The sequence below is a fragment of the Ascaphus truei genome, chromosome 1, assembly GCF_040206685.1.
Source record: "Ascaphus truei isolate aAscTru1 chromosome 1, aAscTru1.hap1, whole genome shotgun sequence".
NCBI classification, from domain to species: Eukaryota; Metazoa; Chordata; class Amphibia; order Anura; family Ascaphidae; genus Ascaphus; species Ascaphus truei.
The window spans coordinates 133472006-133495806 of record NC_134483.1 but is presented as its reverse complement, the minus strand read 5'-3'; the positions used below and the strand labels follow the sequence as shown (position 1 = coordinate 133495806).

Here is a 23801-nt window from a genome sequence, read left to right as displayed (position 1 = left end):
TTCAAAATGTTGCGAATGTTTAGGAGACGGAGGAACATTCTTTTCTATGACATGCTTGATGATGAAGACAATCATATAGGGCAAGGGAGGGACACACCGAGGGACAGTGACAGTGACGCGGATACGACAGGGACAGGGAGAGGGACAGGCCGAGGGACAGGTAGAGGGACAGGAGATCAGAGGAGAAGACAGAGGAGACAACTTGTGCCTCGTCCGCGTCTGTACAGGGAGAGAACCCTGTTAGATGGGATGAGTGAGGAGGAGATTGTAAGTCGCTATCGTTTGAGTTCAGCAGCAATCTTAGCTCTTTATGAGGAGATAAGGGGGGATTTAGATTTTTTCACAGCCAGAGGTCGTGCAGTCCCTGGGCTTGTTAAAATGCTGTGCTCATTACATTATCTTGCTTCCGCGTCATACCAGACAACTGTGGGCATAGTGGGCGGGGTCTCGCAATCTACATTCTCGCGGGCCTTGACCCAGTTTCTCTATGCACTCAATAGACGCGCTAGGAATTATATTCATTTTCCTACAGAGGCGACAGAGTGGCTGGAAGTCAGGACTGGCTTTTATAATATAGCAGGGATACCATGTGTGCTGGGTGCAATCGATTGCACACATGTTGCTTTGATTGCACCTAGTCAGAGTGAGCATGTGTACCGCAATCGGAAGCACTACCATTCACTCAATGTACAGGTGGTATGTGATGCCACGATGAGGATAATGCATGTGGTACCCAAGTTCCCTGGTTCCAGTCACGATTCCTCTATCCTGAGGAACTCTTCAGTCTTCCATGCGTTCGAAGAGGGACATTTTGAACCTGGTTGGCTGCTGGGTGAGTACATATTTACATGTTCTAACACAAAACACATGTTGATTTAGGAATGTTGGCATTGTACAATTTGATCACTAATGTCAGCTTATGTGTGCTCCATTCATTATAGGTGACTCAGGATACGGAATTAGGCCGTGGCTCTTGACTCCGGTGCTAAACCCTCAAACTGAAGCAGAGGACAGGTACAATGCAGCCCATATATCTACAAGATCTGTTATAGAGAGGACATTTGGCCTACTCAAGACCAGGTTTAGGTGTCTGGACAGAACTGGTGGGGCTCTTCTATACAAGCCTCAAAAAGTGTCTGATATTATCCTTGCCTGTTGCATTTTGCACAATGTTGCACTCAGGCACAATGTACAGTCAGACCTAGCTGAGGCTTTGGTAGACGAGCATCCCACCCATGTAGCTGCTGAAAATGAACAAACAGCCAGTGGTGGCCAGACACGACAGAATCTCATCAATTCATTTTTTTCTTGTAAGTACAAACTCATATGTTCCTAGTACTACTTTTATAGTTTAATTATGTTATATTAACAATAATGTTTCTTTATATAACCTTCTGTTAGGACACAGATGAATATGGGTTGCACACCTTTCTTTTCTCTGCTGTGTGCACAAAGGGATGTGGCACCGGTATGTTATTGTTGCACAGGTTATATAATCCCTCTTCAATTGTACTTTAGTTGTGTGTATGTGAATACAACTTGGGTAACAAAGCAATAATATTTTAGCATTGTGTTATTCCTTATGCTAAGACAAAACACATATTATGCCCATAATCATTCATGCTTCTAGTATGCTTACATACAATGTTATTGGTGCAGTGTAACATTTACATCCAGATGATGTGTACACCAGGCTGATTTACATTTTGAATGTCATGAAATATACATGGTGTTGTACATTTAACAAAAAATACACACTTTGCTGTGTTGTTTACGGTACTGAAGATGGCATGTCAATGTTTGCAATTTATATATTGTTCCTTTGCATTATAGGTATATCTCCAGTATGACTGATCATGGTATGTATATTTGCTGACATCTCTCATAAGATGTGGCTACCTCAATCTTCCTATAATTATTGGAACTAAAAACCCAACATATTGGTTTAAACACAAATGTTACATATATGTACTTTCTGTATCATGTATATGCATTTAGCTACTCTTGAGCTTTCATGTGCATTGTATTACAAAATGATTACTCACATTTCATCACATTTTATGTATGTTTCCTTATAATTTCCATTAATGTAATATAGAGGTGGTTGGAGAAAAGGGGATAACTGTACTTATTTGTTTACTTACGGGAGCACATTCATCACTAGCATAGACACACTTTTTAAGACAACTGTTTGTGTCTCTATCAATTGGTGTAGGATCCATGTATAACACCGACAAATGATAACACCAGCTTTATTATGGTAGCTTATATCATCATATTGACTATACTATGTATTTCTAAACGATTAATAAACACAGTAAACTATAGTTAGTTAGGTTAATGAAATATACACAGAAACGTACTTCATAACATGATGGTGATGTCATATTCAGAACATCATGCATTGGAGGGGACCATAACATCTGGCCAGTAACATTATTTGCTACAGTCCCAAACCATTTTATCTACATACCCATGTAACAAGAGATTTTAAAAATAAATGGCTACTTGGTTGTAAGTGTCCTTTACATTGGGAGAAGGAGTGGCTCAGTGAGTAAAGACACACACTGGCACTGATAGTTTGAAGCAGGGGAGTCTGGTTCAATTCCCGGTGTGGGCTCCTTGTGACCTTGGCCAAGTCACTTTATCTCCCTGTGCCTCATGCGGCAAAAAAACATTTGTACGTTCCACGGGCCAGGGACCTCAGGCTGAAACATGTGTCTGTAAATCGCTGCGTACAACTAGCAGCCCTATACATGAACATGCTCATATTATTATTATTATTATTGTTACATAGTTTCGACAGTCATACGTTCCATTACATATTAGAATACACAAATGTGTTAGCAGAGTGGGAATGGTTGTTATATATAAAACACACCATGTCATAAAATGTTAGTAGTCATTAAAGAACACTCAATAAAAATTCATGAGGCACTCTTTTGCAACATCATTATGTTAATTAAGTGCTTATGCAATATAGGCATAAGGGTATCACATTTTTAATTGTTTGTTAATAAGCGCTGCAAGCAATATAAAATTAGTTCCATATGTAGTATAGTAGTCGGTGGCTCCTCCTCACAATCATCTCATATAAAGGTAGACTCTTCTGAAATCATACATTGATCCGATTGTATCTTCCCCGACATCTCTGAAATACAGCAAACACATGATGGTCAAAGATGGCACCTTACTAGATATGCATCCGTGACAACGCGTTACGCAGCTCTATATGATTGTGTAGATACACACGTCACTCACTTATATGTTAGAAGTAAAACTGTTCATCAGTATGTAATGTTTCTTTAAATTTGTAGCAGGCATAACTATGTATAAGAAGTGAACGTTGCCTGTATACTGAAAGATGTGACCTTGGCCAAGTCACTTTATCTCCCTGTGCCTCATGCGGCAAAAAAACATTTGTACGTTCCACGGGCCAGGGACCTCAGGCTGAAACATGTGTCTGTAAATCGCTGCGTACAACTAGCAGCCCTATACATGAACATGCTCATATTATTATTATTATTATTGTTACATAGTTTCGACAGTCATACGTTCCATTACATATTAGAATACACAAATGTGTTAGCAGAGTGGGAATGGTTGTTATATATAAAACACACCATGTCATAAAATGTTAGTAGTCATTAAAGAACACTCAATAAAAATTCATGAGGCACTCTTTTGCAACATCATTATGTTAATTAAGTGCTTATGCAATATAGGCATAAGGGTATCACATTTTTAATTGTTTGTTAATAAGCGCTGCAAGCAATATAAAATTAGTTCCATATGTAGTATAGTAGTCGGTGGCTCCTCCTCACAATCATCTCATATAAAGGTAGACTCTTCTGAAATCATACATTGATCCGATTGTATCTTCCCCGACATCTCTGAAATACAGCAAACACATGATGGTCAAAGATGGCACCTTACTAGATATGCATCCGTGACAACGCGTTACGCAGCTCTATATGATTGTGTAGATACACACGTCACTCACTTATATGTTAGAAGTAAAACTGTTCATCAGTATGTAATGTTTCTTTAAATTTGTAGCAGGCATAACTATGTATAAGAAGTGAACGTTGCCTGTATACTGAAAGATGTGCGCGCACATCTTTGTGTGCGCACGCACTTCACGCTTGGCTCCACTAACTGTTAGCGCATGCGCAAAACAAAGCGTACGTTGTGCGTTCAATACATGTTGAAAATACCAGTAAACATAACATCTTTATTTCAAATACAATGAAGACGAAACTACATTCGTTCTAAACGAGTACATCTGTATTCTTTTTAAACAGACGTGTTTGAACAGAAAGCACGGCCGATAACACAATGCGCAAATGCAATACGTGTGACGTCATGTTAAGCCAGCGTGAAACGCACGCTAACACTCCTCCCACTCAATTAACATTCGGCTAACGCCCAGGGTACGCCTACAAACACTGAGCCGCACGCATCACACACTGCAGTTACCGTTACTATAACAAAACATGACAGCCAATAGGCTTTGAGGCGCGCACGTCGCTTGGGGGCGGGACTTACATCACTAATCCTTTTTAAGGACGCCTTGGCCCATGACAAGGGTCCCACGTCATACGTGGTGGACCCGGTTTTCAATGTTGTAGATGTTGCATGATAACAAAACAGGTATGTGTTAGAGTAATGGTAAAATGTTGCTAATATGTTTAAAGGGATAGGAAAGTACGTATATTTATTCCGTCAGCAATGTGTACTACTCTTTCAGGTCCTACTATATTGTATTAGGAAACAATTTGTTTGTGATCGCTACATGTTATGCAGTCTGCAATGTTACGCTGTATCCACGCATTGAAAGTGAAAATGGTGGTTACAAAAAAAAAAAAAATTTAAACGCAGAGTCAACGCATAACGATTGTTATATTTACCATTCTTCTAGAATTAACTCTTCGCCTGGCTGCAACTGGTCGCTCCAGAAATGCAAGCCATTTTCATCCACGCTTAACCCAACCGCTGAATCCAGTATGGCACATATCTCCTCCAGGATGCGCTCATAGGAATCGCCACTGCTTTCTTCAAATAATTGGTCGGGAGGTAGGTTCATTTCTTCCGGTTCCCATTCCAATGCAATTTCAGCTGAAAGGCTTGGTACATAATCATAGTACTTTTGTTCTTGTACAATGTGGGTTTCAGGAATGGAGGCTGCAGATATTGCAGCACGTATCGATTCAAACGGATCAGTAGTAGCGGATACATTGCTATTGCCATTAGGAATAAATATGCCTTTCACGACAATATAAGTGCCGTCTTTCAGGAGAAATTGTTTTTCCGGGGCAATCTTCCAGAAACCATAGGTGTGTTGTAGCTTATCCTGGTCACGTTCAAAAAAGTCATTACTTGATAAAGTGAATCTTATTGAGGAATTAAAATTCCGTGCATGCTTACGGTCTTGGTAATAAGGATATTTTGCTCGAATGAAATCATCGATTTGGCGTGTGCTTGCTTTCTGTCCGCGACTGTTCAAGATGGCTTCACAGATCATGTACTTATACCCTAAAAGGGGATTAATATTGTTAACGAATTCATCAGCCATGTCTGAGTAGCACAAAAGCTGTGTGCAGGTCTGTGTTATTTGCTCATCAAAATGAATGTGCTGAATGGCTAACAAACTCCTGTTTTTCCTTGTCAAGGTCAACAAAACTAACTACTTTGACTCCTTATTTCAAACGCCAATTGGATTTGTTTGTCTAATTGGGTTAACAGTTGTGGTTCGTGATATGGGACTGTGGGAGAAACATTTCTCCTTCTTTTATCTCGTTTGTGAAAAACATCCCTAGACTGTGAATGCGTTCACATAGTGTTTTTTTGAAAACTAACAAAGACCAGTGTGTGAAAATATTTCTTAGCCAGGCATATCAGTAAAAACACACCTGCAAAAAGAAATGTTTTTTCCCCGCTTACATTTCTGTGTGTATGTGAAAGTCTGGTTAACTCCCTGTCTGCATGAGTTTAAATACGTGTGTATATATATATATATATATATATATATTTATATATATATATATATATATATATATATATATATATATATATATATAAATATATCTCTTATAAAAATATATATATATTTATATATAATATTTTTTTTTTTTTTATATTGCAGGAGTACACACAACATTGATGGCATTAAGTATACCTTGTATGAAACCTATTTAAATGGTGAGAAACATGATTGAATTAAGTAATAAACATTTGTTTAAGCACAATACTGTTAGAGTCTCATACTTAGGATATTTCTCAAACATTAGGCCTGTATTATTAAAATAGTGTGCTTTCACAAGGAAGCATGAAGTGTATTAGTTTGTGTATACCAGTTTATATAGTACTATATATATATATATATATATATATATATATATATATATATATATATATATATATATATATATATATATATACACACATATATACATATATATATACACATATATACATATATATATACACATATATACATATATATATACACATATATACATATATATATACACATATACACATATATACATATACATATAGACATATATACATATATATATACACATATATACATATATATATACACATATATACATATATATATATACACATATATACATATATATATATACACACTCACACACTCACACTCACACTCACTCAGTGTGTGTGTGTGTGTGTGTGTGTGTGTGTGTGTGTGTATATATATTATTATACATTCTGAGATGTTATAGAAACGAACACACAACTGATTAAAGGACAAAATTACAATGGCCAAGCAAGGCAAAGGTAAGTAATAATTTACACATAATCCTGCTGTACACGTACAAGAAAGATGTTTGCACTTACTTAGGTGTTTTAATAATTGCATGTGACTAATATGCATATGCAATTCTTACATCAATTAACACACCCAAATGCAATGTTTTGCTGCAAAGTCAATGGCAGCTTCTCTAAACTTAGCAACTGGCTCCTGGTGGACCATTACTGAACAGACGATTACAACATAAATATTTATAACACAATTAATTATGAGTGTTAACATTTCCAAAACTTCACGTGTACAAGAACATAGTTGAAAGTTTGGAAACAACACAGTCTTCAGCATACATACAATAGTAATTAGATAATCTGAAGTCAACAAAACAAGGCCAAACACATATTTTCTGAATTATAACATTTATTTTTTTTGTTCCTTTTGCGAGCGAGTAACAGGCCTGCTTGTTGTCTCTTGAATTTTCCTTTTTCTTTTGCCACCAACTTTAGGCACAACAGAGCCACTTTGAGTGGCCTCTGGCACTTCACGGGCAGGGCTTGTGGCCAGTGACTGTTCACCTACGGGGCTTGTGGCCAGTGACTCACCTACAGGGCTTGTGGCCAGTGACTCACCTACAGGGCTTGTGGGCAGTGATTCACCTACAGGGCTTTTGGGCAGCGATTCACCTACAGGGCTTTTGGGCAGCGATTCACCTACAGGGCTTTTGGGCAGCGACTCACCTACAGGGCTTTTGGGTAGTGACTGTTCACGGACAGGGCTTGTGCCCAGTGACACATGTGAGCAAGTTGGTAGACACTGCACAAGTGATGGTTGGTCTGTTTCATGTGTGTCTTGTTTTGTTTTTGTCGCCTCCTTTGTAGGTGTCTGCTGCTGAATTTGTACAGATGGCAGCGGTAGGATGTCATCAGGAACCTGCACAGCAATGTCTGCTACTTGACCGGTAACATTTGGGCCTGGTGAATGAATATCAGATGAATGTGGTGAAAACTGACCTGCATGAACAGATCCTGGCTGGGAGGTGTTGAATTGTGGTACATTAGTCATTCTCCAGTAATTAGCTTGTGTTTGCTGAACAACTAATGCTTCGAATGAGGTGTTGATTTTTTGCAACTGTTTAGGCACTTCAATGAAGACTCTGTGGAGATGTGCCAATTGTGATACTGTTTCTTCCTGCAGTCCAATCATCCTTTCCAGCACTGTCATCATGTCTGAATGGCGACGATTTTCTGCGTCCACTATTTTTCCCTCTGAAGCTACAATTGCATCGTATGTGGAAGTTGATGGACGATTTGGCGGTACAACAGTTTCTATTGGCACCTCTTCATGGTCACATGATTGTATTTCAGTCTCTTCTGTGGCGTCATCCTCATCATACTCATCATCCTCATCACCATGATGTTCTAAAAAGAAATGTACACATTATTAAATGGCATGTTAATGTATGCTGTGTTACTATGTAATTGTACTGTGTCCTAAGTAACACCTAACATGTTAGCATACGTTTTATAACCTCATTAAAAACTACCTTGACTTACGAATAATGTTTGGACTCAGTATGAAATATGAATGAATGAAAAGTTGCTCTAAACTCAGAAGTCCTACATGATAATTAACATCACTAACACAATACATGTTGCCTTACACTTAATTTTCACTGACACTAAGTAATCCTATTTAAAGAAGATGTGCAAAACAAATAATGCACATGACAACATAACATATAGAAGAGCACATATTATATGGCCAGCAAATGATACACTCACCTTCTAGTAGTGTTGAGCTGGCTGACCCAGGTGAAGACACTTGTTCCATCTCAGGTGACACATGTCCTCCAGGGGCAACTATATATAACAATAACATAAGTTTTACATTTACATGTGTAAATATTGAACAAACACTTATTGTATGTTCTGTATTTATGATTAACTAACAACATCAGTTCCTTAACCGAAAATGTGTGTGAAAGTGAACATAAATAGTTGTAATAACACTGTACATGCCTGTGTACTTAGAATTTTTGAGTTCCCTAACATACAACATACTATGTTTCTGCAGTAATGCGTGAGGATAAATAGATTAAATGAGTACATAAAAATCATATGTTGTGTAGTGATATCAGTATCATAATGTACATAACTATCATGAGATGACCATTCACAATGGTTATCATGAAGGTGGTCATATTGCAAAAAGTGTTGTTTTTGGTAGAGGATATGTGTGGTACATTAATCGAAGATGTGGCACACCTGAATGTGGCTGTGACTCAACAAGACAACACATGCAGTGTGTGATAATGTGTCTTTGATAGTAGTTCAACTATAGATATGAGTGAACTAATGTGTGACGTACGCTTTGATAAGTAATGAGTTGTTGGGGCATTTAGTAGCTAGAGTTAAGCTTTCAAATGAGTGTGATTAACTTCAGTTGTGCTATTCAGGTTGTAAGAAAGGTATTCCCTTCCCCAAAAAGCCTAATCAGCCACACCTTTCAATGACTTGAAACAGGTGCAAATGGTGTGAACTAAGTTGACCGTGAAATGAGGCTGTAATTAGTGTGTGTGCTGAACCCCACCCCCTCTGTTGAAGTGTATGCTGTGATGAGATATTAATTGCAGCTGCTTTAACACAATGGTAGATGAGCTAAGTAGTCATCTGCAGTGTTTAAGTTATGAAAACAATGACATAACATATGATACGTGTGCCTCATTATGCTGTCTGTATATGACATAAAGCAAAAATGGACCTTTTCATAAGCAACTATAGATGTGTTAGTGCCAGTGATGTTTGTAGGCCGTTACATGCAATTTCTTTGATGCATGCTTAAAATAGGCAGTAATGTCATGTTTGTCGGAGTAAAATCAATAAAATACACAATAATATGATACATATTTCTGTTCTGTACCTGTAGCTACTAATAATTTCTCATGAACATGTGTTACACATGTGTACTACCCTGTTGTTCCCCATCTTCGCCCACCATCAATTGCTTCCACTGCAGCTATGCATTTTGGGAATTCACATGTAAATGAGCACGCAATGGCACGTGCTATATTAGTTACTGCTTTTAGTAGGACTACTACATATATGTCTATTTTGAGATATATATATACAGAATCAGACATATACATATATAGATGCAGGTATGCTTATATTGTGAAGACAGTATAAAAAGCAGTGTAAATATGCAAAATAACTGTAAGCAACGACACGCCTAGTACAGTAATATTTATCACCTGCTGGAAATTGTGACGGATAAATTCCAATGTCACGGTCACCAGCCAAGCCTTCCACGACGACGGTAAGTAATTTTGGCCGAAGCAGCTCCTCCAATGGAGTCAATATGAGACGTTGTGGTGTGGGCCCACCTCCAGTGCCAGTAGCATGCACGCGTTGGTCTTGTATTTTCTTTTTCAATTTGGACCTAATATCATCAAATCTTTTCCGATAATGATACTTGTCCCTGACACTATTCCCACAGGCATTGACACCAATGACTATTGTGTCCCACATTTCTTTTTTGCTTGCTGCACTTGTCCGCCCTTGAAAAACATATAAAAGATATGAGGTAAATTAATAATAATATAAGCACCAGTTTCCTACACTGCTAGCTGTTCCAAGAGATAGCAAACATGCTGTTTTATGTGTAATATGTGCAGCACATGAGCATTCACTACTAAACCTATACATGTAAGCAAGGTTGCATTCATATTGTATGCAGTTCTGGCAAATTGACCGCCTGTGTTTATTTGTCCTTGTAAGGCATGATAAAAAGCTGTGTTTCCACACTAATGAACATAGAAAGATATTGTGTACCCATATTTGCATATGAACAAAACTCAGATGACCTAGGATCACATGTATTTGAATAATAAATGTAAAGTTACACTTACCTACTAAATGTCCATAGAGACTGTCATAGTGCTCCAGAATGCCAGTGACAAGAGCCCTATTTTCCTGGTCATTGAAGCGAGGATTACGTGGCTTCTCCACACGTTTTTTCCGAGCAGGTTTAGGGTCAGAGCTTGGCTGGTGCTGACTGGACTCTCCTTCTTCCAATGGAAGAGCCTCCAAAAGCTGGCCACCAGCAAGCACGCCACCACCAGACACCCCATCAGCAACTGCGCCACCAGCAGCACTCCCAGCACCAGCACTCCCACTCCTAGCACCAGCACTCCCACTCCTAGCACCAGCACTCACACTCCTAGCACCAGCACTCACACTCCTAGCACCAGCACTCCCAGCACCAGCACTCCCACTCACAGCAACAGCACTCCCACTCCCAGCACCAGCACTCCCACTCACAGCAACAGCACTCCCACTCCCAACAACAGCACTCCCACTCCCAGCAACACCACTCGCAGCACCAGCACTCCCACTCCCAACAACAGCACTCCCACTCCCAGCACCAGCACTCCCACTCCCAGCAACACCACTCGGTGCACCAGCAACATCACTCCCCTGAACAGAACGTTCACTCCGACGCGTACTCGCACGAGTAGCACTCCCACTCCCACCAGCATCACTCTTCCCACGCTTTGCGGGCATACTTCCAGCACTCACAAAAAACAGACAAGAAATGTACAGGCAATCACACGACCCACTTCCACATATAAAACAAGACAAAGATGTAAACAAAACAACAAAGGACAAAGCTCACCCAATACACAACAAGTCTCTCAGTCAATATGCAAATCTTCAATCGTCCAGCTCTGTGCGTCTCTCTCTCTCTCTCACTCCCAACAACACAGAGAATGATTAGCAGTACACGTTGCCTTTAAATATGGCGCGCAATCAAAAACATGCTTGTTTCGCCTGATTCAGCAAGATTTGTGATTGTGCAACCTAACAGCACCCCGCCACGCACGCCGATACACCTGTGTGTGATCGGCTCATCATCGTGAGAGTGGGCGGATTTGTTTTCTGGTTGATTTTGAATGTATTCGGCACTTACTGCATACGGAGAGGGAAAAACGCCAATAACATGACTAATCGATAAGCTTGCCGATTTCACATAATCGTCGCTTACTGCATGAGGCCCTAAGTGATAGTTGTGACGGGAGCTTTGTGACAGGCTATGAATAATACGCCACCAAATATAACTGGGTTGAACTGAACGAGACTTAGATATGATAAAATTAAATTTATTCCTTGAAAAAGGTGAACACACGAAATTATACAAATAACAGACAAAATATGGACACTCACTTAAGATGGAAATGATGAAACAGTCATAATTCTGGACTGGCAGTTCATACAGCAATCTTCAAAATCACCAAGACACGAAAGACATGAAGGACCATAGCCATAGGCTGAGCCTGGTTCTTATACAATTATTTCCCATTGAACACAACCTAAACCCAGCCCCTCTCATAAATCAGTGGTGAGGTTGACAGTTTTCCTCAAAGTAAAACTCCTTCCACCCAAGGACGTTTAAAAACTGCTTTTCCTATCTAAATAACTTCATAACTTCAGTTCAGTAGTACTTACTGGCACGCGAGACATATTAATACATTTCGGCACGCATGACGCACCCAATAAGACTAAATATTACTGTGTAATATTAAAATTAAGAGAGATATTAATATCTGTCTCTTAGTACCGGTGAGACATCATGTGTCTGTAATCATTATTTGCGGCTCGGTCCCCCGGTTACACATATGTAACTCTTAGCATGTTCAGCCGAGGACATCTCATAATATTCTTATATTTAATAAGGTCACTCATTCTGAGATCTCCTTGCGTAACCGCACCCCTGGCCCCCATCAAGAAATCCTTTGACGCAGGGCTGTGGGTAGTGAACATTTGTCACCGGTGCTATATTTCACACCCAATGCCCCAGCCTGGGTCCTAGCTGTCTCTACCAGCCAGATGTGTTAACATACACCAAACCCCCTCTGTACTTTCACACCCAACTTCAATCAAGCCTTTTGAAGCCCAGATATTTCTGAAAAGACACCACACATCCTAATGTATTTTCCTAAACTGCAGCTCTTTAACCCCTTAAGCCCCAGTGTGTGTGTGGTGCAGACACTGGCCCAGAAACAATACATTTATACAGGGGAATAAACAGTTGGATGGCTGAAGCAAGGCAAAAACACATTACTGGACCCCAGTCCAGTTAACCCCTTGCTTCCCAGGTGAGAGTAGAGGGTGGGCAAATGGGGTGTAACCCCTTTAATCCCGGGCCAAATCCCCTCTCTCTTGACAATAGTGTATAACAAAGGCGCTAAAACTTTAAAGTGAAATCCTTCACTAAATAGTGACTAAATCAAGTATTACATATAGTGCAATTATTATGTTGAATAATGTGATCAAATATCTAGAATAATAAAGTTTTAACTCCCTGCTCAAACCCTCTGGTTTGTCTTCACTCAGCCCCAAAATGTAGAAAGTTCCGTTTTCACGATTTGGAAAATGGAAATTGCTACTTTTTATTCATAACCCGTGCCCATATTTGTAATTTTGTTTGTGTCAAAATCGGCACAAAAAAACCTTACAAATATCTCCGGGTTTGGAGATCACTGAATTAGATCCAAAGGACTCCCTGGTTCAGGTAAGCTAACAAAAATCATTTGGGGGGTGGGGGGGAGAGAGAATGGGGACAGTGATTGCTGCTTTAAAAGAAGGTGTAGTGCCCTTAATCTATTGTTCCTATTTCTGATTGTGTGAGAGCTGAGGAGCGCAGCACTTCCTGTCTTCCATTGGTTCAGAGTCAAAACTTTCAGCTAAATACAGCAGCTTGAAGATGTGTTATATGTGTTATCATGACCTCTAAATTACATATTTTAAAGTATACAAATGAATCAAGAAATACAAATGTTTTATTCGTGAAATGATCTTTTGCAGATAATAAATTGCATGTGTCACAGTGCCTTTAAAAGAGGCATTAACCTGCTTGTAAACTCCTGAGTAACAGAGGGACTAAACTATACCTATTTTATACAGCTAATATTGCTTTTACTGTTTCAGGTTAACACTGTTCCTCTGTGACATCACTCAAGCACATGTGACATCACTCAATCACATGTTGCATCACTCAATCACCTTCTTTCACTAACATTCTATTAGTATGTGAATTAAATTATTTTTCCATTCCATTATTTTTACATTCAACATACTTACTTTCAACTTAGTCCTTTTAGAAAACAAAAGGTAACTAGAGTTCAATGAGTCATGTACTGTACACTGTACCTGTTGCCTAACAATTGGGAGACTCTGAATTATTAAGAAACAGAAGGGCCCTGATAGGGACTGTTACAGAGCTCCTTAGTCTGTGCAAAGTTCAATGAACGAGACTAAACTGGATGTGACAGAGATGAGGAAATATTGCAACAGCAAGAACCACTGTGATGACTCATTAAGGGGAAAATGTACCCTGCTCGTTTTGACAAATGTAGATTTAATGCAAAGATCTACAAGATCTTAATTCAATTCTATCAGTGATCATTTTTCACATTCCACTATGTGCATCAAACTGTTATCTTTGGTTATTGAATGGATATAAACTTGTAGTGTAATTATACAAATATGCTTTGTACAAGTTCTGTAATTTAGCCTTTTCTTCAACCAGTGACCATGAGGAAGTGTCCCCTCCCCCAGCAGTGGAACTGTGACCTTCATGTAGACCCTGTTCCAACATGTGCCATATTGTTCTTGTTAAAACTGTTCTTATTACAGACCTGTTAAGTCACTGATTTTCTATACGTCTCATTAATTTTTACCATCAATTGTCTCATAGACTTCAACAGAATGTCACTATTAGAAGGCAGGACCTTTCCATTAAGAGGCAATATTTGGTACAGAACTGCAAAATCTCACACATTTTTATCCTATTTAAAAGTTGATATGGTTTCGCATTTCCTTTAAACTTACAGTGCATCTAATGTTACAGATACACTGTACACTGTCATATTCTAAAATAAGAGTCAAATATATGACAATTATACATCTTTTACTGTCATTAGACCAGGCTAGTATGTGTCAGTAATAAGAAGTCTCCTGTTTCCCACTATGATTATGAATGATACATGAGTGAGAACTCATCAGCCATAAAAATGTACTGTGCAACCAGATGTGGAACAGTAATACAAAAAAAATAACTAGTTGTTGAAGCTTACTTAAGAAACACTTTTAGCATTGAATACATATTGTTTAAGCTGCAGGTCCATACTATCAATTAGTTCAAAATAGGTTGGAGACAGTGGTTGAAATATGATGGAACATGGTTGTATGTGTAACCCCTTTTTATTACCCGAACCGTATGCAGGCATATATCAGGGCTAGTACCAAACAACCGGCCAGGAGCCTGGTTAGGTCAATGTGACCTGACACGTATTTGAATAGCATGGTTTTGTATTAAGGAAATAACCTCCCAAACCTGTTCTGATCCTATTACGAGGACCCAATATTAGGCTTTGGAGGAACTTGTATGTGCAGTCAATGGTACTGTAGGGTTTAAAGTGTGAGCCCCTCAGGGGTTACTCACGACTCCCAAGCAACTTGTCTTTGGACCTTGGCTGTCCTCTTCGTGGCCGCTAACAACCAGGCTGAATTGGGATGGTTCCGGTCTCGTGCTGATCTTTGCCTCCACCACTCCTTGGAACAGGGGCCACTATCATCCCAGTCTCTGTCGCTCTGCTCTCCTCATGCTCCACTTAGGACTCTTAATCTCTCCTCTCTCAACTCCTCCACTCCTGATGCCCAATCACATGAACCCTTCTTTAGGTTTTCAGTCATTGGCTTGAGAGCCTGTCCAAGTGTGTCGGTGCTCATCTCAAATCAGGAAGTGGACCCGCAGGGCTCAGGTAGGGATGCAAATAAATCGACCAGAGCCCAGGGACAGAGTCCTGTAAGAGTATCCGAAGTCGGTAAGCAGGCAGGGGTCGGGGCTGGAGGCAGAGTTGTAAAGGTCAGGGCTGGCTGAAAGCTGCGAGGTTAGGGTCACAATCCAGGGTCAGCAACAGGGGAATCAAAACAGGCAACAGGCGTGACCGCAAAGACCAATAAGAGCTGCAAACGTAAGAACTTTGCTCCGTGACTCCCCCTAGGAACTGCAGCAGCCTTATATAACAGGCTGTCAGTACCCACAAATTGCCACAGTGAGCAGAAAGGGCAGGTGAGTTGGAAAACCCGAACCGCAGCAAAACCCATCACAGATCGAGCAGAATCCTTACACCAAGGAAATCATAGGTATCCTATCAAGGGGGTTACACTCTCCCCCTGCTGAAAACGTGATGACCCCAATAATCCCATTGTGGTATATGTAGTGTAACCAGTAAGGGAAAAAGAGGGGAGGGGATGGGGGTAGGAAGGTGTAGGAAAAGAACTCTTGCTTCATCCTAACAATAATGGTGGAGGTGCATTGAAGGGATGAATGGTAATATTAATACAAAAAGTAGAAAAGGATCCCTCCTTGGCTGCACTCAAAACCAATGTGTGAATAGGATATATGGATTGAGTATAAAACGTAACCTTTACTCTATTACATATTTTAAAAAAATAACTGGGAAGGTAAACCTAATCCAATTAACTAAAAAGAGAAAAAGAGAAAAAAACACAGGCGCACACCTAGTGTATTATCGTAAAAAACAATGTTTATGGGACATAAAAACAGACAAATGCCCACTCACAAAAATAGCAAGGAATAAAGCATGTATGAGAATAATCTCAATCACCAACTGCGCGGTCCTCTCAGTGCACCTCGAGGTCCCAGCGTTCTCCGACGTCGCCTCTCCACGCTCTGCGGAAACGGAACCTAGTCACCTCTGCACCCAGAAGAGATTGCCCTCCGGATACCAGCAGTTCAATAAGTTTGTGCTAGCTCTAGTAAACACTCGATCGTTGGGAACCTCGGTAGCTCATACACAGCATGTAAGTCCTTAGCTCTGTGAGTGTATACCACACAATTTAGCCACGCCCCACGCGTTTCGTCATAACAATGACTTCATCAGGGAATGCCTGTTAGGTATGAACGCCCGATATATATTGAGGGAGAAAAGCTAATTAATTAGTCATGCACATATGGTATATGTCCAAAACAAATTAGCATTGTACATTTAGTTTGATGAGAGCCCGGTATGAGACTAGCTATTAGGTAAACCTAATCCAATTAACACCTTGTAATGCGTGTAGATCCCGAATACTGGTCCCTATTTGAGATTGACACAGAGTTCACCAAGTTTACTAAATGTGAAATATCCTGGGTCTGATAGCGAATCACAAGAATAACAAATAGATATTAGTAACAGTTGCATTGCAACTAATCGGCACACCTTCGCCACGCCCCTCATCGCTCAAACATGCAGGCCACGGATCTCGGCATGTAGAGGCGCGTGTGACGTCACACAGTCAGTCGCACACTCGCACACACCTGTACTATGTCCCAGGCCTAAAGCATCTCCATGCTGCAGGGAGCAGCGCTGGGCAGCGCTGACGCTCATGCTCTCCTGATATTTCTTGTCCCTGCATGAGCGTCAGCGAGCGCGCTTGTGTGCCGGGTGGGAGGCTTGCCTGGAGGAGGTTCGGGAGGCAGGGCTCGCGCGCCACGTCACGGCGTCGACGTCACGGACTGCCATTGACTTTTGGCAGTCACGTGACGGCCCTGCGCTTGCATGAGTGGCAACATTTAAACTTGCCTGTCTCCTGCATTTCCACACGCCCCTGCACGCCTGCGGAAGCGTGCGGAAGCGCCGTCTAAAGCCGCGCTGATAGGGATAATGTTTCCCCTCAGCGCGCCTCAGCACGGTCTTTTTGACCATGTCCGAGGCCTAAGACTTATTATAAGAGTTGAGGACACGCCCAGAAAGAATATATGTTATAAACATCTCCGTTCTCCCAGTATAAAGATAACACAGACAGCACAACAGTTCAGTGGAGCCTAAGTAGCCTTTTCCCACTGTATGTTAATGTAATGAAGCTGCAGCAATAAGTCACACACACAGCGCCAGGATCTCTGCCCCTTAGCAGCCTTTACCCAGCACAAGGGACACATGCAGAGCTAGCTGCCCGGTGACGTCACTTCGCTATTCCCCCAGCCAGCTGATAACAGGGAAGATCTGTCAGACTCAGGAGAGAGTCTCGCGGGAGCAGGAGGGCGTGGCCTGCGGGATATAAATATCTGCGCTCAGAGCTGTGCTGCAGTCACTGTTCGGAGAGTGGAACGTGAACTTGTCCGGAGGAAGCGATAGTTCTGTGTCTGCAGCGGATACTCCGGTGAGTGGACACTTTGCTGGTCTTGGGTGCGGCACTTTCACAGCTTGGCTGCTGTTTCTTGGCACGTCCGTTTTAACATTTTGATGACTCCGGATCCTTTTCTTTATTAAGCCGCAGTATCATTAGCTTGGACTTTTCCTTCCCTGAGTATCTGTTTGCCGTTATATGTTGCTTCCATGTAGTAGTAATGCACATTTAAAACAAACACTCTTTAAAGACTTTTTATTTATTTTCAGAGATCCTAAATAGCCCCGGTGTAATATTTGCTATGAACTCTCTAAAGCTATATTCACTGTATATTACATACAGATAAGCAGTAGTGCATGAACATTAGTTTTGGGTGGGAGCTATACATGCATTACCATAATGTAAATATATAAACCTGGGGGCTGCAGTTTCTCCTTTATCCCTAGTCCCAGCCCCATGTGTCTCAGATCTGAGGTTTAGTACATGTCTGCAGTGACTCTCAGCAATCTCAGTAGTTATATGATGTGTGCTCTTAGTGAGATCTAATGTTGGTTTTATTTTGTCTTCAGATCAAACGTGACAAGATGACTGCAGTAGTGGAGCAACAGCAGGTATGTGCATTGTGTCTTGAGTGATGTATTCCCTTTCTTTGTCCTGTACTTTGTTATAGCTTCCTCGCCCTTTCTGGTTTATCAGAACTACCCCAGAAAGACTGCTTGTCTAATGAGCATTTGTACTGAAGCTTGGCACTAGTTGCATTTTAAACTGAACATCCCACTGCATGCAGCTTTGTTTCATTGTGTTTCCATCCTTCTGTTCCTAGAATGTGGTGGCCAGGTTGGTTAACCTGCCATTGGTGAGCTCCACCTACAATATGGTGTCTTCTGCTTATGTCAACACCAAAGACAACCATCCTTACTTGATGTCTGTATGTGATGTGGCAGAGAAGAGTGTGAAGACCATCACTTCAGTGGCCATCGCCAGTGCTTTGCCCATCATACAGAAACTGGAGCCTCAAAGTAAGTTTGACCTAGTCTGTGAGATATTAGTGTCATGTTGTGTGAACTGCTGACATGTTTGTTCTGTATGGTGAACCTTGTGTCATTATCCCAGATCAGTGTTCACTCCCTGAACAAAAATAAGGTTACTAAGGTTCTTTAGACTTCTGCAAGTTAATGGTGCTCTCACACTTGATGGATTTTATATGCACAAATTATTCCTGGCAATGTGAAATCCACAATCTGTTCCCAGTTTTAAATACGTTAATTACAAATGTTGTTTTCAGAACTGTGAGTGACTGCAGCTTCCTTAACACAATCTGAGGTTGCTTCATGGTGTAGGGAAGTGAGCCAGATAGGGTAGTGGTGTAATCATTTTAGGACTCTATTATTGGCCTGAGTTTTGGGAATGTGTAAAGTTTCATACTTTGCAATGTGGACCAATTTAAATAGTAACCTAACTATTTTCAGTGACTTAATATGCTGCAAGCTTCGCAGAATATATCAATTGCTGGTGCTTGCGATGCAAGGCTTAATTGTATTACTGAATGCTTTTTATTTACTACTTTATGGCATTCTTCAATTCAACATTGCTGCCTGGATAGCCTTGTTGGGGTGTGGGTTTTTGTTCCTGGAGTAGTCAGATTTATAGTACTTGATGCATTTCCCAGTAAGTAGTTTGGTCTAACATTTCCCCTACTACCTATACTAGACACTGCCTTTCCCCTACGTCCTTTGACAATGGATTTGGCTATTTTACTATCTTTCTGTAGAATCTAGTTGTGCCATCAATATCAGACTAAGGACTTTTTTCTTCTAGTTGCTTTTGCCAACAACTATGCTTGCATGGGGCTGGATAAAATTGAAGAGAAGCTGCCTATTCTGTATCAACCTAGTGATAAGGTAAGTCAATGAGCATTAACAGTATTTGGCAAATGTAAAATATGACCATCAATGAGGTGCAAAAGATCATGTATGTTCCAGTGCAGTTGGTTTTCATATATTTTCACTCCCTGGTGGCTGTGGCTTATTGCAGATTTATATGGTTTATTCTGGTACCTCTGTTTTGGCAATAGTCATTATGACAGATGAGGGATAAAGGTCACCTCACATGATCTGTCACTTGCCTTGCAATCTTATCCTCTTTTGTAGGTGATCTCCAATGCATCTGATGCAGTGGCTGGTGCCAAAGACACAGTGATGCACAGCATTACAGGGGTAGTTGATAAAACAAAAGGTGCTGTCCATGGAAGTGTGGAAATGACAAAGGCTGTTGTGAATGGCGGCATTAACACCGTCCTAGGAAGCAGTGTTGTGCAGATGGTGAGCAGCGGAGTTGATTCTGCGCTGACGAAGTCTGAGACTCTGTTGGATCAATACCTGCCGCTGACGGAGGAAGAATTGGGTAAGCACTTTCAACCTGCTCAGTCTTTATTTTGGTTATAGCCAGACTGGCAAGATGTGCAACAGTGTGATCACTTCTGATACCCTCCATCTACAGAGCTGTTGCAATTGGCCTTCCTCTGGACTATAACTAATGCATTTATTTTAGTACTGGTATGGGTAACAGCACTACAGTATATACTTAACCATGTGCCAGTGTCTATATCCAGATCACCATCTTCCTTAACCATTTGAGAGTCAGTGCCATGGCACCCCTGGCAGTGCTGTCACAGGATGTAGGGGGGGAGACAGCCCCTCGCTCTTCTCCATTCAGTCACTGGACAGATCGTGTCCATGCTCAAAGTTGCAAAACAAACCTCACTTGGGCATGATGTAGTGACTACTTGGGGGGGCACCCCTTCAGGGTTAAATATAAAACATTGAAAACTCAACTTGTCCCTAAATGTAATCCTTTTTGTTAGCCAAGGAAGCCACAAATATTGAAGGATTTGAAGTGGGAACAGAGCAGCCCAACTACTACATCAGATTGGGGTCACTCTCTTCAAAACTTCGCAAGCGTGGCTACCAGCAAACGCTGGCTCGGGTCAAGGATGTCAAATGCAGAAGCCAGGAAGCAATTTCTCAGCTACATCATACAGTTGACCTGGTAGGTGCAAAAATTTCAGTGTCTCTGTTCCTAGCCAATTCTGTAAAACCAGTGGTTGAGGTGGTGCAGACTTGTATGTATGATTATCGTAGAATTCTAGTGTAAACAGATTTTTTTTCCAATGGTCTTTTTAAAGCAGAACTTTGCCAGCCTATTTAAACTTTACCTTTTGTGCCAGTCTCTGGCAATCTACAAATGTGCAGGATGAATCAGTGGTATATGTAAAAGAAAATAAACAAATATAGTGCAGACTATAAAAACTGGTAATGTCACCCTGTAGTCTGTAAGAATTGAACTCACAAAATTGGTCGTATGTTATGGCATGTCAGAGATCCATCTCTCTCTGACTGGAGCCCTTTGAACCGCAAGTGCCAGGATATCCCTCAATGGGTAAGTATGGTGTATATGCAAGAAAAGAGGAACCAGAATAGTGCATACTATTCAGCCAAATATATTAAAAATCATCACGAGTAAATTAAACTCACATTTTCCAAATAATAAACGGGTATGGGAGAGAACCGCCGATTTGTCTGAAGCAGGCAGACGGGGTCCTTCAGACAAATCGGCGGTTCTCTCCCATACCTGTTTATTATTTGGAAAATGTGAGTTTAATTTACTCGATGATTTTTAATATATTTGGCTGAATAGTATGCACTATTGTGGTTCCTTTTTTCTTGCATATACACCATACTTACCCATTGAGGGGTATCCTGGCACTTGCGGTTCAAAGGGCTCCAGTCAGAGAGAGATGGATCTCTGACATGCCATAACATACGACCAATTTTGTGAGTTCTATTCTTACAGACTACAGGGTGACATTACCAGTTTTTATAGTCTGCACTATATTTGTTTATTTTCTTTTACATATACCACGGATTCATCCTGCGCTCCTCCTCACCTCCAAGCAAAGAAAACTCTGTATCCTGGGATTTGCAGTATGAGTGCAGAGGAAATTGAGCCGCAATTTATACCCCTATATCACTATTTTTTTCACTGTTCAGTGTAAGGTTTATTAGTGTATTTTTCACTTTGTGTTTTATTTTAAATAATTCTTAACACCACTTTTATATCACTTTTTGAAGCGCCCAGCCCATCCACCACTTCCCTCCCCCCTTTTTTTTAATCTACAAATGTCTCCATTAGAAAACTGCAACTATTTGTCAGAGTAAAGGCTGCTCCTGCTCTTTCGAGAACATGTATCTTGTGGTCCAAACCCTCACATGTTGTGCTGCTGTTTCTAGATCGAGTATGCAAGGAAGAACATGGACAGTGCCAACCAGAAGATGCACAATGCTCAAGAGCAACTCTACAACTCATGGGTGGAATGGAAGAGCAGCACAGGACAGTCTGATACTGATGAGGCTCAAAGTACTGAGGTAAATCTGATATTTCTGCGTTTGTACTCGAAAGGTGTTCAACCCTTAATCCTTCTATTCTGTTGTGGGGTGACATAGTGTACAGTCATAGAAATGTTTGGCTGGCCAAATTTAACTTTTGAACTTCAATTCTAAGAACATACTGAATTGTCCAATATAAATTATATCCTGTCTAAATGTCTGTAGTACTGAGCACTGCATTTGTTGTGTAACATTAACAAGCACTAGCCTTTTCAACTCATGAAATTTTGCCAATATTACAAGTATTGGCCAACTATTGCAATCTTGGTCACTAAAATGCACTTCTATTCAACATGATCAATTAACAGTGGCTCTTGTGCTTAAATTGACAAGTATTTTAATACAACTGTTTCAGTTGAATGTTGGTGTTCATGGGGACTAACCGTTTTATTTATTGTGGCTTTTTCCTCCACAGCACATTGAATCTCGCACACTAGCAATTGCCCGGAACATGTCTCAGCAGCTTCAGACCACATGTCTCTCTCTGGTATCCAGCATGCACGGCTTGCCACAGAACATCCAAGACAAAGCTCATAGTGTTGGTGCCATGGCAGGAGATATTTACCAGAACTTCCACTCTGCCTCCTCCTTCAGAGAAGTGTCTGACGGCCTCCTGACCACCAGCAGAGAGCAGCTCCAAAAAATGAAGGCTTATCTGGATGATTTAATGGATTATCTAGTCCACAACACACCACTAAACTGGATGGTTGGTCCTTTTTACCCCCAGTTGGCTGGGTCCCATGGTGAGCACAAATGTGAAGGAGCAGAAACTTTGAGCCAGGAAGACTGAATTGAACCCTAAACAACCATGTTTTTCCTCTTCGTCACTAACTTAAACACTAGACTTGAGTCACTGTTTGCAATCCACGTAAAAAGAAATCGGTTCTCGTGATCCTAAATGCCCCTTTCATATGAACTACAATGTATACCTGAATTTCTTAAGTGAGAAATATTTCTCATCAGATTTCAGTGAAGGTGGGCTTTAGATGAATGTCGCATATAATGTGTGCAAATTGTATATGCCAGAAGAATCACAATGTGCACTTGTCCAGCTATCACATTTTTGTATTTGCAATAAATATTTCAGCATTAATCAACTTGTTTTCCTGTGGTTAGACAAATTGTTTCCTACGAAAGCCTGACTTGTCCTAATGCTGGTAGTTTTATATACAGGATCTGCAGAGATCCAAAATTGCTTGCCTGAATTAAAAGCATGTTTCTTCCATCAAGATCCTGTACAGAAGCTCATAACATGAGCCTAAAATCCAGGTCCTTTAAACTTGGCTGCCTCACATCAGCTTGGAGTTTCCAATACTGTCCTGCTCCCCTTGTTGTACCGTATCCGGGCAGAGTACGCTCACACCAAGGACGGTGTAAAAG

The 23801-nt window shown here is 40.7% G+C and overlaps 3 protein-coding genes across 4 annotated transcripts in view; 2 read left to right on the top strand and 1 right to left on the bottom strand.

The window, feature by feature from the left end:
- The window catches only part of LOC142492387 (perilipin-2-like), a 447955-nt gene extending 424441 nt beyond the window's left edge, over positions 1-23514 (top strand). The window contains exons 1-8 of one of the 2 annotated variants that reach the window (XM_075595033.1): positions 17923-18009; positions 18546-18587; positions 18800-18995; positions 19795-19877; positions 20127-20379; positions 20840-21024; positions 22266-22400; positions 22837-23514. In XM_075595033.1, the coding sequence (XP_075451148.1) occupies positions 18561-18587; positions 18800-18995; positions 19795-19877; positions 20127-20379; positions 20840-21024; positions 22266-22400; positions 22837-23211 (1254 nt within the window). In that variant the 5' untranslated portion in view covers positions 17923-18009; positions 18546-18560 and the 3' untranslated portion in view covers positions 23212-23514. Of the gene's footprint in view, positions 1-17922; positions 18010-18545; positions 18588-18799; positions 18996-19794; positions 19878-20126; positions 20380-20839; positions 21025-22265; positions 22401-22836 lie in introns of those variants that run through there. The other variant, XM_075595038.1, reaches the window with a different exon arrangement.
- Positions 7202-10225, bottom strand: LOC142468386 (uncharacterized). Its single transcript, XM_075574932.1, has 3 exons — positions 10032-10225; positions 8563-8640; positions 7202-8199 (listed from the first exon to the last, which is right to left on the bottom strand). Exons 2-3 carry the CDS (start codon positions 8609-8611, stop codon positions 7202-7204), a joined length of 1047 nt encoding a protein of 348 aa, XP_075431047.1. The 5' UTR covers positions 8612-8640; positions 10032-10225.
- LOC142492361 (perilipin-2-like) overlaps positions 17936-23801 on the top strand; it is a 45062-nt gene continuing 39196 nt past the window's right edge. The window contains exon 1 of the mRNA XM_075595009.1: positions 17936-18009. The gene's annotated coding sequence lies outside the window, so the exon portion shown is untranslated. The remainder of the gene's footprint in view (positions 18010-23801) is intronic.